This window comes from Electrophorus electricus, chromosome 16, assembly GCF_041902795.1.
Source record: "Electrophorus electricus isolate QZ-2024a chromosome 16, ASM4190279v1, whole genome shotgun sequence".
Taxonomy (NCBI): Eukaryota; Metazoa; Chordata; class Actinopteri; order Gymnotiformes; family Gymnotidae; genus Electrophorus; species Electrophorus electricus.
Window position 1 is genome coordinate 19,931,203 of NC_137512.1, and position 17,974 is coordinate 19,949,176.

Sequence of the window (17,974 nt, forward strand, 5' to 3'; positions counted from 1 at the left end):
CGGTGAAAAACATGGTTACACACTCACTGAGGGCAAACTTTTCACACAGGGCACTGGGTTACAAATTTGATGCTGTGCAAATTACTTTGTGCTCATAGGGGCTCAGTTAAATGTTTCCATTTTTCCAGCATGCCAAAACACAGAACTCCTGAGAGGGATGTACTCCTATACCTTTCCCTCTAGTTTCCAGGGGAAACACAAAATGCATTAGGTATATAATAAAAGGAAATGTGTTTGACATTTTTGAAAGAAGCAGAGGGTGTTAACTTTTTCTAGCTGTGGGAGCAATCACATTTCTCATGGGGGATAAACAGGCACATTGGGGAACTGCATTTAGTGGCAAATCTTTTCATGGATCCATGTGCATTTTCTTTCAGTGGCCAATCACCTCAGGATGACACCATTTGAAACAAATACCCAGAACAAGGGGCCTTTTAATACAGAAGACAAAACAGGGTTCAAAACAGTACATCAAGTTTATTCTGTTCTCTCATCAGCAGAGTTGTTAAAATATGTTGTCATTTTTGATGAAGTGCAACAGTAGAAGGCAAACAGGATATTTTACATGCTAGACAGTCACTCATAAACAACCATGATTTGACTTGGCAACAATTCCAAATAAAACCATACTTGCACTTTGACCAGACAGCGGGCGCTAGCAATACACAGGATTGCCCGAGCAGTAAAAACACGTTCCTTTAAGAAACAGGGAGAGAACGCTAAAACCAAAAAACGCTGGGTTTTTCTTTTCCACAAATTCAAGTAGTTTTTGTTTGTCTACAACAAATTCAAGTTCAAACTCAAATACAGGAGAAGTCCAGATAAAGGGGGAATCCCACTCTACTGCCTGGGAGTGGCATGGACATGGGGATGAGGGAAGCCATTTGTTGCTCATGGTGACTTGCATCAGCAGTGATTCGACATGCGAGCTGCTTTACTGGCGTGGTCCTGTGTAGCGACTTTCGCTGGATGCAGCCCCGCGTCCGGCACCGAAGCTGGGCTTGGCCGCCATGCCCCCTCTGGGTGGCGGACCCCTTGGGCCACCTATCCTGTCCCGAGGTCCGCCGGGGCCCCTGGGGCGGATGTCCCGCCGGTCTCCTTCACGAGCCGAACGAGTCTTCTTTTCCTCCACGTTCAGACGCACATCACCTCGCAGCTTAATGGGCTGAATTAAACAACAAGCCTTTTAATTTAGTGACATGCAACACTTTTTATTAACTGATTAATCATTACAAAGACAAGCTTCCAGCATGCCAGGTACAATTTGTTTGACATCTGAATGTCGCGCTCACCCGGTTGCTCAGGATCTTCTGTACTGGCTCTGAATCATCAAATACCACAAATCCAAAGTTGGGTAGCTTGCCACCACTGTTGATCCTCAACTCCAGTACTGTGCCATACTCTGAGGGCATGCAAATAACACAGTTAATCAGTACCACATTAAAGCAGATGGAAGGGGATTAAACTTTACATGGGCAATATTTAAATGACTCACGTTCAAAGAACATGGTCAATATTTAAATGACTCACGTTCAAAGAACTCTTTAAGCTCAGCCTTGTCCACGTCATGTGGCACGTTTCCTACGAAGAGCTGCTGGCTGTCAGGATACCTGACTGCCCTCCTCGCTTCAGACTCCCCACTCTCACCCTCTCGCACTGCAAACACACCAACAAAAGCACTGCATCATTAAAACAAAGCCTTGAACCAAGCCACCATGAGCACCATTGATGTTGCACATGAGGGCGCTCAGTTTGTATGATTGAAACTTTATTTCATGGGAAGATCTACAGTTTGTTTAGCCAGGACAAAGCAAGGGAGCTACAGCCAGCTGCGGGCAGTCTCTATTCATACTATAAAATTTTAAATTAGGTTTCCTGAAAAAAAGAAAAAAGAAAAGCCATTCAAGTGTGGGTCTTTTGTAATTACTTGGATTAAAAAGCCCTAATTACTCTGCCCTCCCTCCTTCCCTCCCTCCCAGGGCACTGCTTTCCAGGCTAAATTCAGATTTAAATGTACTGACTACTGTGTGCCACATTCCCTGCTTGTCCAAATTCTAACCAAGTGAGAGTCTCTCTCATGATGCAGTGGGATGTGCCAAGCAATTTGCTGTTCATATGGTAGGACCGAGCACTTGACAACACTGCAAATGGTCACTCAAAAATCGTCGTCATTCTTATTTACTGCCGCATGGCAGGCTGGTTGCATTGGGAATCGGATCCAAGCTTCACAATAATTGTGGAGACCCATTTCAATCTTTTTTTTATGTGACCATCAATCTCGTCTCAGTAATTTTATAGCAGGATCGATATGGGCTACACTCAAGGTGCAGCATTTTGAATTGTTCTGTGCACAGTATATAGTACTTGATACCTCCTGGTCTAGGAGCTCTCTGGGCTGGAGACGGGCCCGGTCTTTGGTCACGTGGTCTCTGATCTCGTTGAGGTCTCTGTGCTGTTGTCTGGACTTCAGCCTTCACTTCCACCCGGGGCTGCAGTAACAGGACGCATTCAAGATCATATGCTCAAACATTAGTTGATATCAAAAATTAAAATCTAGAGGGAGCCACTTTTGGGGTTACCTTAATTATAACTATCAGTGTCACCAATACGAACTAGAACACCAAAAAAAAAAAAAAAAAACCAAACAAAAAAAAAAACCAAAATCTTCAGAGAGCTTGAATTAAAATGACTGAAGAGCTGTTTAGGACAGCCTACCTGAGTTGCTGGAGCTTTGACTACATGAGGGGGAATTCCTGAAGAAGGCACCACTCCTCCTTGGGGGAGATTCTTACTGGTGACTAAAGCCCATGAGAAAGGCTAAGGGAGAGAATAAGAAAAACCTCAGAATGTCCACTTTTAGTTTATTTGTATGAGAATAAATAAATAAATGGCCAATTACTATGGTCTAGACCAGATCTCATACTAAAAGGAGACTACATGTACCCTCCCTGAAAAAGAGCAGCTTTCTGGGGGTTCTAAGGACACACCGCAATGCACAGATCTACACTAGAGACGGCATGAGTAATGTGGGTGTACCCGGCTATCCTCTGGCATGGTGGGCACTGGGTCGGCAGGCGTGGGTGAGGGGGGAGCCTTCTCTGCAGCATGGGGCTCGGGCTGGCTCGGTGTCTCCTGTTTCAGCTCTGCTGCAGATGGCTCAGGCTCCAGCTCAGGCTCTGGCTCTGCCTCGGCCTGGGGCTCTGGGGTTACAGCCACCTCCTCCGGAGAGGCCTCTGGCTCGGGGCTGAAAGCACACAAAGTCCTTCCTTGCCTTGACCCAGTACAGAAAAATGTACAGACGACACATTAATAGACGAAAAATAACAATGGGGGTGATAGCTTCCTGTTACACAAGCACAGGGAAGGTTTTTGGTCTGACTGAAGATCATACCAAGCTATGGAAAAGTCAGATCCACAAAATCAATGAGAACTTCATAGATTAGTCTGAAGGCTTTATGGTGGGGTGGGGTGGTGGGGGGAGATGCCATATTTCATGATACAGATTAAATTCAGGGACGTTTTACCTGGAGCATGCAGCTATGCATGACAACCTAGAGAACTAGGTGATGCTAGCACACTGATAGCTGCGCACGTTACTCCACATTGGTAGTTAATTTTGGAGGCTGGTGGAGTCGATGGTTCAGTGCAGCACCACACATTTTTGCCTCCATGAGTCTTTCATAATGCGAAAGGGAAGCTTTTCCATTTTTGCCTGAAATTATGCCATTTTCTGCTGTCTTTCAATTCTCATTGTATAAAAGATACTAGACACTATATGTATACTAGAGGCTATATGGCTACCCAGTGGAGTACGCGTTTAAATAAGCAACTTGATAAAAGATGTTTAACAAATTAAATCTTAAAATGTGGTCAGTTAAAAATGAAGATAATGGGAGTCAGGCAGTACCATGGTGTCTGTTCATACAGTGGCTCTTCCTGTGGGACCTCAGGTGAGTTCACTCTCTCCTCCAGCTCCTCCACCTCCTCCTCTGACTCTGGAATGGCAAGAGATGAATGACAATCTGCACTGCGCCAAGACAGTCTGCATTAAAGAGCCTTTTAACAGCATCTGAGTGGCTCACCCTCAGGAGGTTCAGAGTCCGAGTCCCCAAAGACTTCGTCCTGATAGCGGAAAATGTCGTTGTGTACGTAGAACTTGTTGGCCACAGTGCCCTGAACAGATGACATGATCAGCGAGTAGCATGAAAAATAAGAACTTTTGCGACTAGCTTATTAGAATTCATAAGCAAGCAAAGACAAAATGAAGGCTAACTGCTACCAAAATATAAAAGCAGCAGATCTTGCAATGGATGAACTTACTTTGATGCTACTACATACAATAAAAAAAAACATTTAGGCTTTGTTTAAAAAAAAAACCCAAAAAACAAAAAAAAACAAACAAACAAAAAAACCACACACACACACACACACACACACACACACACACACACACACGGCCAAAAACAAATGACAGGCAAAAAACAGTGTTATTGTAACAAATATGAATTCCTACCAACTCTTTTTTTTAGTTTTTTATTACAGCTACACAGCACTAGGTAAATGGAGTACACACCTCTGGGGCCAGCACAAAGGTCTGCATGAATTTCCTCATGGGCTGCATGTTATTGGACAGCTCACCCATCACCTGTACCACAACGCCCTCATTCAGGGTGGCGTGGGCATCAACATGCCTGATTTTAGTGTGGCAGTCCCGGAAGCTCAGTGCCATCACCTTCTTATGAATTTCCTATTCAAAAGAGTTAAAAAAAGCCATGGGTTGCCAAACACAGCACTTTTCAATAAGCACACTATACATATAAAAATGTAAAAAAAAAAAAAAACATGGATTACATTGCTGTATACATACCGACTGACCATAGACCGCCTCTGCTGGCTTGCCACTGTTGTCTAGACCTCCATGTACATAAGAAGAGTTCTTGCCATAAAACCTATAAATATTTAACATGACTAGTATAACAGTGCATCTTTTTTGTTTATTATAGCTGTATTACATTGTATTTAATTTAATATACAACATTTTATTTGATACATTCTCATTAGTTTCTTTATGGACACAAACTTTGGATGCAACGTGGTAAAAGATGAGGGATCATTTTCATAGACCTATAATATGATCATGATGTGTGGCCATAAGTTCAAAAACATATCACATTAAATTAAATCTCACTGTTAGTCACCTGTGCAAGTAGTCAGGAGCCTGGTTCAGAAGGGTGTAATACTGTCGGACAAACTCTCGCCCGACAAGCTGGGCACTTGGCTTCTCCATCACCATTTCTTTGGTCAGCTGTTTTCAACTGAAAGAGAAATGATTCTGTAAAAATACAATACAATGGCCCTTCTGCCCCATTACCAAAAAACACATTCTTCACTTAGCTCATCAAGATGGACGCATAATCTTCCGCATAAGAGAGCAATTTAAGGTCATTTAAGGTTCACATGGGTAGTTCGTCCCCAAATGCAAAATAAGTCGCACCCTCTCAATTACACGCCATGTGTAATGGCAGAATTGCTAGCTAGCTTGCTAGCCAACAGGCCCATGTTATTAACCGACCCCCAGTAAAGGGTGCGACGTTGCTAGTTTGATGTTTGCTTTGATATAACGTTAGTTATGATAGATAGCGATAGCTATGATCGGAATACTAAATCGACATCGTTATTGACGCTAAAGCATCGATCGATACTCGTAACCTACATGAACGCTAATAATAGCAATTATTAAAATAAGCACGTGTCCAATATTTCAGGTTAGCCCAGATGGCTAACTAGGTTAGTCATCTGATGTAGCGAGTCATGGCTTGGATCGTTAATCGCAAAAATAACAGTCTGAAATAATACATCTGAATAATCTGTCAAACCTCAAAATACAATGACATTAGTAGCTAGCTAAAAACACAGAAGTCAGGGCCTGGCTAATATATGAATCGTCGGTCATATAGATCACTAAATTAGCCATGTTAGCAAATTTGCTAATAATTTGATGGGCCACGACAAATTACAATGACTGACCCCACCACGCTTACTCTCTAGCTAGCTAACGTTCTTACGCACGCCGTAGCATTTCTGATATGGTTCGATCGGTCACCTTAACGATGTACCACGTCGAGAATATAAGATGTGGCAGAAAGCAGTCGAATATATGCAAACAGACAGACATACTTAACGTTATAGAACGAGGACAGCAAGTAGAACTAGCTAACAGCAGCTAGGCTAGCCGACAGAGCCTGATGTTGCTTAGCTAAGAAACACTGCTAGCCAGTTAGCTAAGATACCTCCCCCCAAGCTTCGTTAGCTACATAGATAATATTTTTATCGAAAACACGTGAAACGTTATTAAATGTCCACCATTTAGAGTCAGACTACTTACCAAGAAGAAAAACGTTATATATATATATATTTTTTTTTTTTTACAAATCGAGTTTATATAATCACCTCCTGTACCGGGTGGAGTAAGAATGGCAGCGCGTGCTTAGCCGGTTTCAAATTAGCTAGACCTGCAAACACAGCGTAGGTTCACGCAATTACTGGGAACCAATAGGCTGGCGGCATAGTGCTGCTCAAGCCAATCAGCAATCAATATGCCAAAATCCCCTACTGTTACCCAATCAATTGCAACCATGAGAATTTCACAGAGCCTATCGAATTCATTCCAAGGAGTACGTTATGTAGAAGCAGGTTTGGTTGAACTGCACTAACCAGACTCGAGGTGAAGCTGTGTCGCATATCGTTCAAGGCACATACACTCATTTTGTAACTCTAGTGTCCAGACCGCATAAAGTACATACACAACTGACTGTTGAAAAGATAGATAAGGAAAGATTTTTTAAAAATTACGTTTTACACGACAGACTATGCTCACCAAAGGTTGTTAATGGGAAATATCACACGTGAATCACCTATGGTAAATACGGAATTAAAAGTATGGTTAAAGAAAGCGAAGGTAATTAACAATACGATAAAATGCTTAAGAAACGGTGCAAACGCGACTATGCTTACTCAAACAATGCCGTATTTGTTCCCCAACGTTGCTAGATTAAGACCTTACCTTTCCTGAAAAAAAGAACTACCTTGTGTGTTGTGTTTGTTTCAGTGTTTCGAGTTATCGTATTAAAAGTTGTTAGTCCACTTGAGGGCGACACATCCCATTCAGGAGACAGGCCAAGGGGACAGGCCCCTGACCGTATATTTGCAGATCAACTAGACAGGTTGATTATATTATGTGATTAATAGTAACATCATCTATCAAGTTTAATATACTAAACCAGATGATTATTAGTAAACTATTGTTGTATTAATATAAACTTGATGATTATTAGTAAACTATTGGTGTATTAATAATCTTAAGATAGCCTACTGACTAACAAGTTAGGCATACATATCAAAATATATTTAGGCATAAATCTAAAAATATAATAATGGCTTAAATAGTTTCCTGAGATTTTTATAAGGCATTCAACTGTTATTTGTATCACAATTTCAGTCATTTTTTGACTTGTGGGAGGACTGGAAACATGAGAGCCTGTTTTGTGCAAGGGGTTGGCCTCTTTCTGGGTGGAGCTTTGCAATTGTTTGAGGTTCCTGACCAGAATGTCTGGTTGGAAGGGTAAAGCTGGTGCCTGGGTGAAATCAACCCTCTATAATCAGCCCCACGTCTGCACGATGGCGCTTTAACACTACAGGGACCATTGCTCCGATTTCCCAGGATATTGTGCAACAGACATCTGTTCAGCATCCAAGACATGAATGTGGTTTTAACTCTAGGGGTCAGGGATATAATTTATCTTGTAGAATAGCAGATATTTGTAATATTGAAAAGAACAGAAAACAGGAAAACCAGCACTCAAATACAGTTCTAATACTTCAGAATACCAAGGACCAAAATGTTCATTTAAAATCTGCTGGTTGTTAAGCAGTACATAGTATTAGGAGTGCTGGCTCTTCTTTTTGTTTTTGTTTAATATTTAACTATTACTATTTCCTGTGATATTCCTATGCATAGAGCATAACTGCTTTCACAATGCATTTGAAATTCTGAATCACTTTCGTCTGGCCCCAAAATGTACCTCTGAAAACAGGCGTTTCTGTTTGTTTTTCTCCACCACACCCTGCATTACACATCCATGTGTGAGTTGTGGGACATGCAGGCTTTTTTTGCTTTAAAAATGACCTCTTAAATAGAGGATACAGAAATACCCACACATGTCAGAAAGGGAAACATTACAGAGATGCCCACTCCACCCTCAGGGAAACAAAATATGGATTGTGATCCTCGCTAGAAGATGAAGATTTTTTAATAGTTATGTACATGCATTTTTGTAGTAGTCTGTTTATTATGAACTTTTACAGTTATATGTTTGTCATATTTTGCCTGGATAGAAACTATTAGCAAAAATAAATTATCCAAATTAGACTTGACCAAGGAGACTGGCACAACATTTATATATATATATATATATATATATATATATATATATATATATATATATATATATATATATATACATTCATCTTATTTTGAACTTCAGCAAAGTTGAACAGTAACACAATTGTAAAAGCAGAAGCGAGCCAGTCATATATCCAGAGTAGAAAGACGAAGCATTGAGAAAATGCATGCAATATATGGGTTTGGAATCTCAGTAGCTTTATTCATGTAAAGAGGTTCATACTGCTCACATTGTGGCAAATACTGCAAATGTACGTGAACATGTTAGAGGGAGAAATTTCTCATCCTGCAAGATTCTTTCCTCTTTGAGTTCAAATAATATTTTCTTTTATTTTTCAAATTAAAAAAAAACCTCAACACTGTACCCTGATTCTTTGACAAGAAATAATGGGCAAATAAACAAACAGACCTTTTTATTCAGGGCTCAAATTTAAAGAAGCTATTTAAATCTAAACAGACATCCAAAACAGTGTAAACCCCATAAAAAGAGTGCAACAAAGGAAACTAAAAGGTTTATAAAGCAAGCAGAAAGAACATTTATTTGGAAACTTTATTTTTTCTTTTTACAAATTCACCTCAGTAACTCCTAATTTACATTAAATTCAAGCCCTGATTCTTTGAAAAATATTTATCACTCTGTGCATCCATTTCCAAAACAAAAGGCTTTCCACATGCAAAGTCCATCATCTACCTTACCATCACCCTGCACATAGCTTTCTAGCGTCTGCTTAGTTACTCCAACTAACTTTAGCATTTGCACAAAATTGGAAAACAAAAATAAAAAAAGGGAAGTTATTATCACTTACTGTGATTGTTAGTGTGGACTGTGCATTTTTTTTTTACAGTTTAAATTTTAGTGGTATACATAGGTTATTAGAAATTGCAATTAGCACCATTAACATGATTTTAATTTAATGGTTAGCACCTTGTCCCAATAGTAGACTAACTAAGAAACTTCAATGGTGGCCATGGTTTAGATGACAAGGTCCTTGTCAATGTCCTCTGCAAGCAGAAAAAAAAAGAAGAGTTAGTAAATGAATGAATGAAACCAGGAGTGGTAGGGGTGGGGTGCTTTCCAAATAAGTGGGATGAAAAGGTATTGAATGGAAAACATACGCTCTTTGATGCCGAAACAGCTGGCCCACTCTTCCAGGGCAATGTACTTGTCCTGGTCAGCATCACACTGCTCGAAGAAGCTGGTGGTGCAGTGTTCCATGGGGATGAGAGGGGCGCGCAATGGGGCCAGCTCAGTGTGGGACAGGAACCTGAAACACATGTACAATCATCAAGGTTCTTCCTCCAGAAAATTAAGAAAGAAACAGAAATGACTGCAAGCTTTGTCCAAGAATAGCTTATTGTATAGGTTCATAAAGACAACATGGGTCAAGCAAGTATTAACTATAAATTTCTTTTGAATATTAATAAAAGCAGATGTGAAACTGGCTAACGTAGTCTTGTAGGAGGTATTAGAGAACAGATATTGAGAGGTATGTGAGAACCGACCCGTCCACGGGGTGCTGGTCAAGCTGGCCGAATTGCCAGTGCACGGGGAAGATGTACATATTGTAGTTCTTCTCGAAGTCCAAGGCAAGAAGATCCAGGGAGTGGTCTCCAGCCTGCAGTCTCTTCTCATTCTCATAGATCTTCTTCACCTGGAGAAAGAACACACCATGGATGAGCACAGAGCACAACTATTCTGTCAACGTTTAAAATGCATAATTTACAAAAAACAACTGAAACTTTGTGTTATTTTGTGTCAAGAATGCCTAAAAGGCATGGGTTACATGTTTTGTTAAAATGCATGTTGTGTAAAATAGTTGCCACACTCATTAAAATTTGTTAAAATATGGTCACTATTGACTGCATTAAACATGGGCTGATGTTTTGGTTGAGTTCTGCTGGCTCATTACAAAATGGATGACAGCCCATGAATGTAAAATCATGTTAGACAGACCCTGAGTTTCTGTTTCTCGCTGAGTAAGTTGTTGTCCTCATCGCGCTCATACAGAGTGACCAGCACATTCTTCAGCCAGTCCCTCATACGCAGGGGGAACTCATTCAGCTCGTTGTCCAGGCAGGGTGCGATGTCTGGGGAGAGCCCAGTATGAACACTCAGCACATGTCAAATATAGATTCAACACGCATTTGTGTTAGGATTGTGTTAATGCTATTAGTTAATACACAGAAGTCAAAACACTTTATTTCTCAGTTCATCTGTGAGCTTAGTCACACACCAGAGGCTCCATTTGAACCCTTCAGGCCAGAGAACCAGCCCAGCATGTTTGCATGGGCTATGCACGCACAAGGCTTAAAAGTGATTTGTCCTGCACTGTGGGGTGGAGTAACACAGGCAAGCCAGGACCTGCTTCATGCTCAGTACATGTGGAGTCCCCCTTGAGGGGAAAGGCAATGGGATGTTATCTAAGACACTGGGAAAGGCATGAATGTTAAACATCCTCTGTGGTAAACATCGGCACTTGACTGTGTTTCTAATCGATGCAGACATGAAGCACTGTGCACTCACATTTGCAGGGTCCAATGTAGTCAAGGTGCAGCTTGTGACCCTTCTTGGTGCCCTCAAGGGCGCATTTGGTGGCAAAGAAGTGGCAGGACGAGTCATAGGTCTTGTTGTCGGTGCCGCAGATCTACAAAATGCAAGAAGGGAACAATAAAATGCCACGGCCTCTAACGTTACAGGTTTGAATTGCTATCCGTCCAATTGGTGGATATGCCTGTAAGCAAAGCATGGAACTATGAGTTCCAGCTCAGAACAATATTATCCCTAGAGTCCTAGGCATTGCTGTCACTCTTCATATAAAGCCTTAGGCTAGATGTGATATTGTAGGTGGCAGAGACTCACTAGTGGCCCAGGATTCAAAGGACTTACATGCTCAAACTCTCCGACTGGGGCGGGGCAAGTCAGAGGGTCCTGGCACACACACATGGGTTCATTGCTTTCATCGAGCTCACAAACCTTGCCCTTCTTGCAGTGATGGTTGAGACAGGGGTCTGGCAGAGGAAGCATAACAAGCAAAAATGATTTTGTTTGTTCTCAAATTTGCTCTCCAAGATATAGAGTTTAGACTGTACACATCTAATATTTTTCCCTTGCATGTGCTCTTTCCTGAATTTCGATTTTCTGTTTAGGCTGTTTTGTGGCTGGTGGACACGTGGCTGGATGAGTAGCATTTAAGTTTGGCTTTCTGAGACCATAGCCTGGGTAACTCATAATTACAGCCATAGAGTTTCAACTTATGTGCAGTCTGTCATTACTAGAAGCTTCATAAACTTGCTTCTGTATAATTTACTCATTCTATTCACAACATGGTGGCCCAGAGAAAAAGGTTAGAAGCTGGATTTCACATAACTTACCAGAATACAGTTTTTAAAGCATTTGGCACACCATGCTCAATGAGACTGTGTGCTAATATAATGTACCTGCATTTATAACTAAAGTTTCTTATGTTATTTCATCATACGTACTCTCTGCAAAAACATCTTCCACAACCTCAATGGCCTCATCAAACTCTCCAGTCTCCACTTGGACTGGGTTGGCTCCCACCTCCTGGATTAAGGAAAAAAACATGTGGGAAAGCAGTGACATCATGATAATGGCTTCCTTTCAGCGATACTGTGGGTTTTCAGTCCTCTAAGGACTTAGAACAGGAAGCTGTGCATGTGCAGATGATGAGGCATCTGTTCCTATATAGAGGGATAAAACTGGTTCCTGTGCTGACAGGAAAATGCCCTGCAGAATTCAAAACTGCTCTGTATGATTAATATCCAAATAAATTGGCACGTACCTCCTCATCAACTGGCTCCTGCTCTACCTGCAATGAAAATGGTTTGAATGAACATCACAGCTTGTAAAATGTGTTTGTGTGATTAAATGCTTACTTTTGTTTAAGTCCATTTTGCTGACTTCAACCACCAGAGGGGTAGAAATTATAGATTAATTTAATTAGCATAAACAAATGAAACTCAGTGTAAATCCATTGAATCATCATGTTCACTTTTACTGGCGACAAACCGCATCGTCCAAAATGAACACTTTGTATAACTATGCTGTTTGCAGCATTGCCACACAAATGTGCTTGTTCTCAATGAAGACTGTGAACTTACTGGATTAGCCAGGGCCTTTCCAGCCAGGCACAAAAGGAAGACAATCCACACCCTCATGTTGGGATTCAGCCTGCAGAGAAAGAAACAAAAATTCAGCTATCCATGCAGCTTATATCACAGTGCAGTAATGACTATATATTTATATATCTGAGATCTGGGTACACCAAAAGAGAGTATGTATAAGTTATGAAACTGAGAAGAGCATGGTGGTTAAGTGCATTGATTTCAGAGGGTAGGGGTTGTAGATCCAACCTGGCTACATTCACTGGCATCTCAGCACACATACAGTAGGCCTTATGCCCCATTACTGTCCAGCTTCTTTGCTATGAGATCAGACTCCCATTCACACCTCACATCTAATAGCCTCCAACAACCTGAATAGAAACTAGCTTCTCCCATCAGACCTGCCCTGTAAGATTTGTGCTGAGCAACCATACACAGAGCACAGCAGAACAGAGCAGACACGGTGGCAGTATGAGAAACAGCCCCACATGACATTGTTCTGCTGGCCCCTCCCATCTGCCCCTGCCTGCTCAGAGATCTCCCTGGAGCTTATGCAGTGGGCTGTCCTTGCGAAGCTGTGCTATCCTATTGCTCGATAAAGCCATTAGTCCCCATGTACCCTCCACTGCCATTTTCCTCTCCTGACTACCTTCTCTAAGATACAGATGTTTCCCCTTTTCTCAACATTCATATAAACTCTGGGAGTCTCTGTTTATGTCTGAACATTCAAAGCCACGTGCCTGCAGTCAGTTCTAAAATGGTACCAAGTGATTGATGCTAGATGCTTTGGCGGCATGGCAGAAAGTTAGCCACACATTGTTTTCTGTAGAACTAAGCACACAGGTATGTATGAACCTTCTGCACAGGGCTATCATAAAAACCCAGTGAAACATCCTTTCACTTATGCTCATTAAAAACAAAAAACATCCCTTCAGATGGAAATGTTGAAATGCCACTAATTTAGCTGCAGCAAAGATTCTCATTATGAACAAAGGAGGCATTCACTGAATATGTACCATGGACCTCAGTATTCATTCTGAACTTGTCATGTCCTACATTATGATGGTGTCAAAGGTCATATACTGGGGGAGCTAATATGCTATAGGCATTACAATTACCTTTTTACTCTGTGCTGTAGATGTAGGATTTCTTGTGCAATGATTGAAGAGCTCCTAGCATGTAATGCATTTTTTCAGCAGAAATGAGCAAGAAAGTCTATATTTGGATCTGGCATTTTGCTTGTTGCGATGTTATTTATCTTGTAACAATCATAAATGATGTTGTCTCATTTGAATTCCACGGTTGGAATCTTATAAGGAACAACATCTTAAGATATCACTCGATAAATCTAAACAAGCACTTGAACATCATTTGAAATGACCTTCAATACCATATTATGAACATCCGGGGAGTAGCTTGTCATTAAAAGTGAGCATCATTCCGACTGTGCTGGGTTTGATGAGCACTCAGTGCCTGGCCTAATCCATTAGATGCAGATGCTTGCTGCTGTGTCGATGTGGCACAGTCTCACATTTCTCAGTGCATCTGCCGGTACAGATGAGGAGAGCTGCCAAGCGGCAATGGGAAGGCCGCCCGTCTGGCTGCCTGGCCGAGCCCAGGGCTGGCCTCTTCCCCTCGCTGTTTTCACTGGAGAGGGGAAAAAAGTCCTTAAGCTCAGGAACTGATGTCAGGCGGCCTGCCTCTCTGATGGACCTAGTCGTGGAAAAATACAGAGGCACCGTTCTGCGCCGTAAACACTGACATACTCCAAATGTGGCAGACAAGGAATCGTCTCTGCAAGCCACTCAGAGAAGAGAGAGGAAAAGGTATATTTCAATGGGAGCCATGTCTGTTTAATCAGACTGGAAGTCAGAGCAGTGTGAGCTTTGGAGAGAAAGGAGGAAACGTTTAGCATCATCTCCTGTGTTTAGTTTGGATGGGTCTCTCCATTACCTCTCACAGACAGTTTTAGATATTTACATGTTGTTTATTTTCCAAAAATGCCGTTAACTTGGAGGACTTACTGATGGAAAAGCAAAAAAAGTTATTTGGAAAGTTGTACTCATAATCAAACAGGGCTGAAATGAAGGGATAGTGGTGGCATAAAGGATGCCTTTTTCACTCACTATTTTGTTTGTTAGGTAAGCAAGCTGTGCGGCATTAAAGGGGAGGGAACTGGGCACAGTACTCTGCTTTTTCCCAAAGGCCTGCGGGATTAGGGGATTCTTTCTGCTCTCCTATAGTGACTTAACAGGTGGTTTAGGGCCTGGAAAAACAGTGGAGCTGTGATACTGTATCCACAAATAAGTGGCAATAAAGGTCACTGCCCAAAGAATTCAATCAAGCAGATCATCTGTTCATGTGCAAAACAACACACTACACTTAGATATGTAAATAAAAAAAAAAAACCAAACAAACCCCAAAGCAACATCTAGGCTGTCTGCCTCTTTAGAATTAATTCAAGATCTCAAAAAAGATGCAAGGTAATGTTTATCTTCCTTATGAAATGTTGATGACCATAATCAGTGTCCAGTCCTGGGCCCTTAGGCTCATAGGGTGGCACAGTGGTTTGATTCATGAGGCAGGAAGCCACTTGGCATCAAAAATAAAGAACTGTGCAAGCCACCTGTCCATTACAAGCCAATTACTGCCCTGCGCCTGGCCAGCGTTTAGTGCTGAGCAGAAAAACAGGTGCAATCTCATCGAGATCTGCACCAAATAAATAAACAAGGGACAGTGCAGCAGGGTAGACTCATGAAATCAAAACAGCCCAGCCTGAAAGGCAATAGGGATCCAAAAACCAAAAAAAAGAGCACAGACAGTGTGCTGGGTGTTCTGTGCAAACATACCCTGGTCTGTGCTGTGCTCGTTGGTGTGTGGTTTGGAATAAATATTTCTTTCTCCATGTAAACTTTACTACTTTCTCCTTTAGCATAGGCCCCTCAAGTATTAAGCTTTTTCACATTTCACATAAAATGGAAGAGCTGGAGAGAATGAAGACACTAGTAAATTTTATCTTCTGTTGTAAACGTTACCACTGACTCACATGAAGCATTTTAAGGCTAGGGAGCTCAGAGACAGACAAAAGAGAGTCAATGGAGAGCAGTAGAATCCATGTAACCTGAGTTTCCAGTCACCTGACCTTTCAAAATCATCCCACCCATCCCCCAGTACAGCTGGGAGATTAAACCTTCTAGCTCTGCTTCTGTAATTGCCTAAAAAACAATGCATTTAGATTTCTCTGAGAATTTTCTCTTACTTCCTACTGTCTGCTTCTTTCTTTTACTTCAGAAGTAAAATCATACTAGCTAGTGTGTCTCTGTAAAGGTTAGCAAAGAATTGAACTTTTGTACTCTTTTGTATCCATGCTGTCAATATATTTAAACCTTTTTTTTTTCGAATTAGTATTTTGACTGACCATAAATGCATTTGTTATGCATTGTAAATCTAGACCTCAAAGTTTTTGCACTCTTAGTTCCATGCCAAGTGAGAAGCTTGATCTGCAGATGACTCTCCCTCTGGTAGCATAACAAAGCACAGTCCCTCCACTCTCCCTCCCAGGCTGCCAGTGTGCCTCTCAGGCTCTTTTTGCCTCTCCCTTATTCTTGAGCAGTAGAATACTCGCCAAGCTGCTTGCTGTCTTCTGCTAGTCATTGCTTAACCCACTGTGGCTTGAGAGCAAACGCTTTTTCATTAGCATGCGAGTGCTACCCAAACCTGATTGCTTATGGCCTGCAGTTCCATCTTCACCAAAAGGCTTTTTCATGTTTGCCTCGCTACCCACTCCTCTGGTTTCTCCAGCCCTCGCATTTCTTTTTATATGCTTTTAGACTTCATAGGAGCTTTGAAATTAAGGCTTTTCTGTGTGACCGATTAAAAAGAAACTAAGAACTTTTTTTTTTTAAGAAAAAGAAATTAAACTTTTAGTTTTAATTGTACCCCTTCACTTTATAGTCAAGTGAAAAGCTTGAAGATTGGGTGATATTGCAAAACATCTCAATGGGTAGTGCAATGTATACAAAGTTTTCTTCATTAAGTAAATAAATACTACTAGATTAAACTGGCTGGAGCATGAGTGCTGTTTTTTTCCCCTTGAGCACATTTAGCAACTGTGGACAGTCAGTTTGTTCCAACAACATTCTTGTTTGTCAAAAGAATAGGCATCTGTACAACACAGGCCACAACAGCTGGTGAGAATTACCATGGCAACTTGCATTCCTTTTGATGGGAGTAACTGGGAGGGGAGGGATCTGCTTGAAATTGGACACACACACACACACACACACACACTCTCTCTCTCTCTCTCTCTCTCTCTCTCTCTCTCTCTCTCTCTCTCTCTCTCTCTCTCTCTCTCTCTCTGGCTGGCTTTGTAACCCTTTCTCCATCCCTCCTCCCCCTGCTCTGTGTTCACTCCTCCTGTTGCCTATGTGGCACACAATAGTTTTAACATTTTGCTTCAAGTGTCATCATTAGATTGAAGTATTCTCTGCTCAAGCCACAACCACAAAAAAGAAAGTTGTCTTAGCAACTACGTTTTCTAACTTCATTAAAATCATTACATGCCATTTGTAACTGAGTGATGATTTGATGTCTAGAAACAAATTGGACATCTGTAACCCATGAAAATAAAAAGGCATGAAAAAACAGAAACAAGACTAAAGAAAGAAAGGTACTTTTTGAAAAAAGAAAAAACAACTTCCACACTTAGTTTTCCAGCCACAGACTATGATAAAATTTGACTGTATTTTTGTCCAGTATATGTTCATGAACATTCAAAGAAAGTATCAAATCAATGATGACATTTATCTAAGCATTCTTTGGCAACTTAAAACAATGGAAGTCAATCTCAGGTTGATCTCAGTGTTGGAGTCAGGAGATGAGGAGTGGAACGCTCTTACCTTTTGTTCGGTGCACAGAGAAGCCAAGGGAGAAGTCAGCTAGTGTAGGGGTCTGGAGCTATCTAACAGCAACACGAGTTCATACAGAAGACATTTGCAGTGGGCAGGTCCAGTCAAACTCCCCTCATTCCAATGGTGTAGGACATCCCACAGTTAACTCTGTGTATCCAACTCCAACTCAGTCTAATGCAAATTAGGCCCATTATGCAAATTTGGACAAATGTACAGTCAGTTTATATCAGGATTTGATATGATGCTCACTATTATTGGTTAAATTTATAACATTGTTAACATTTTTGGATGCAGCTTTTTATTATTAAGAAAATCTACTTAGTTGCTATTTAAATGTAATTTGATTACAGTTATGAATTATGTTTGGAGGAATGTAAAATTAATGTTTAGTAAATAATAATTGTCTTGATGCAATTCTGGATTTGTTTGTCCATTAAATGTGGATGTGCTACTGAAATGAACATAAAAAAAAGTGATA

At 41.1% G+C, this 17,974-nt stretch overlaps 2 protein-coding genes across 8 annotated transcripts; both read right to left on the reverse strand.

The window, feature by feature from the left end:
- Positions 1–457: 457 nt before the first annotated feature.
- Positions 458–7,083, reverse strand: g3bp1 (GTPase activating protein (SH3 domain) binding protein 1). 4 transcript variants are annotated; one of them, XM_027003551.3, is made up of 12 exons: positions 7,064–7,083; positions 5,199–5,315; positions 4,868–4,949; positions 4,574–4,747; positions 4,083–4,173; positions 3,908–3,995; positions 3,037–3,244; positions 2,716–2,817; positions 2,372–2,489; positions 1,531–1,656; positions 1,293–1,402; positions 458–1,165 (listed from the first exon to the last, which is right to left on the reverse strand). In XM_027003551.3, the coding sequence occupies exons 2-12, from the start codon at positions 5,291–5,293 to the stop codon at positions 935–937; spliced, it is 1,425 nt and encodes a 474-aa protein (XP_026859352.2). In that variant the 5' UTR covers positions 5,294–5,315; positions 7,064–7,083; the 3' UTR covers positions 458–934. The 4 variants fall into 4 exon arrangements, with proteins under 4 accessions (XP_026859352.2, XP_026859351.2, XP_026859353.2 ...); XM_027003550.3 differs by lacking the exon at positions 7,064–7,083 and adding an exon at positions 6,386–6,524; XM_027003552.3 differs by lacking the exon at positions 7,064–7,083 and adding an exon at positions 6,451–6,484.
- Positions 7,084–8,638: 1,555 nt separating this feature from the next.
- On the reverse strand, positions 8,639–17,619 carry sparc (secreted protein, acidic, cysteine-rich (osteonectin)). Of its 4 annotated transcripts, XM_081699104.1 has the most exons (11): positions 17,485–17,578; positions 14,118–14,233; positions 12,584–12,653; positions 12,265–12,291; positions 11,945–12,026; positions 11,349–11,470; positions 10,986–11,106; positions 10,416–10,549; positions 9,965–10,113; positions 9,578–9,726; positions 8,639–9,463 (listed from the first exon to the last, which is right to left on the reverse strand). In XM_081699104.1, coding segments are annotated over exons 2-11 (885 nt in total). In that variant the 5' UTR covers positions 14,120–14,233; positions 17,485–17,578; the 3' UTR covers positions 8,639–9,434. The 4 variants fall into 4 exon arrangements, with proteins under 4 accessions (XP_081555230.1, XP_026859418.1, XP_081555229.1 ...); XM_027003617.3 differs by lacking the exon at positions 14,118–14,233 and having other exon boundaries at positions 17,485–17,619; XM_081699103.1 differs by lacking the exons at positions 14,118–14,233; positions 17,485–17,578 and adding an exon at positions 13,977–14,090.
- Between the last annotated feature and the right edge of the window lie 355 nt (positions 17,620–17,974).

What these genes read in the sequence shown, in the direction of transcription:
- g3bp1 (XM_027003551.3), bottom strand. Translation starts at nt 5,293, where the DNA reads ATGGTGATGGAGAAGCCAAGTGCCCAGCTTGTCGGGCGAGAGTTTGTC. An exon ending in AGGCGGTCTATGGTCAGTCG is followed by an intron (nt 4,748 to 4,867) that starts GTATGTATACAG and finishes TCTTTTGAATAG; the next exon opens with GAAATTCATAAGAAGGTGAT. An exon ending in CTGTATGAACAGACACCATG is followed by an intron (nt 3,245 to 3,907) that starts GTACTGCCTGAC and finishes GTGTGCTTTCAG; the next exon opens with CCCCGAGCCAGAGGCCTCTC.
- sparc (XM_081699103.1), bottom strand. An exon ending in AGGAGCCAGTTGATGAGGAG is followed by an intron (nt 12,027 to 12,264) that starts GTACGTGCCAAT and finishes TCCTTAATCCAG; the next exon opens with GAGGTGGGAGCCAACCCAGT. An exon ending in GGAAGATGTTTTTGCAGAGA is followed by an intron (nt 11,471 to 11,944) that starts GTACGTATGATG and finishes TTCCTCTGCCAG; the next exon opens with ACCCCTGTCTCAACCATCAC.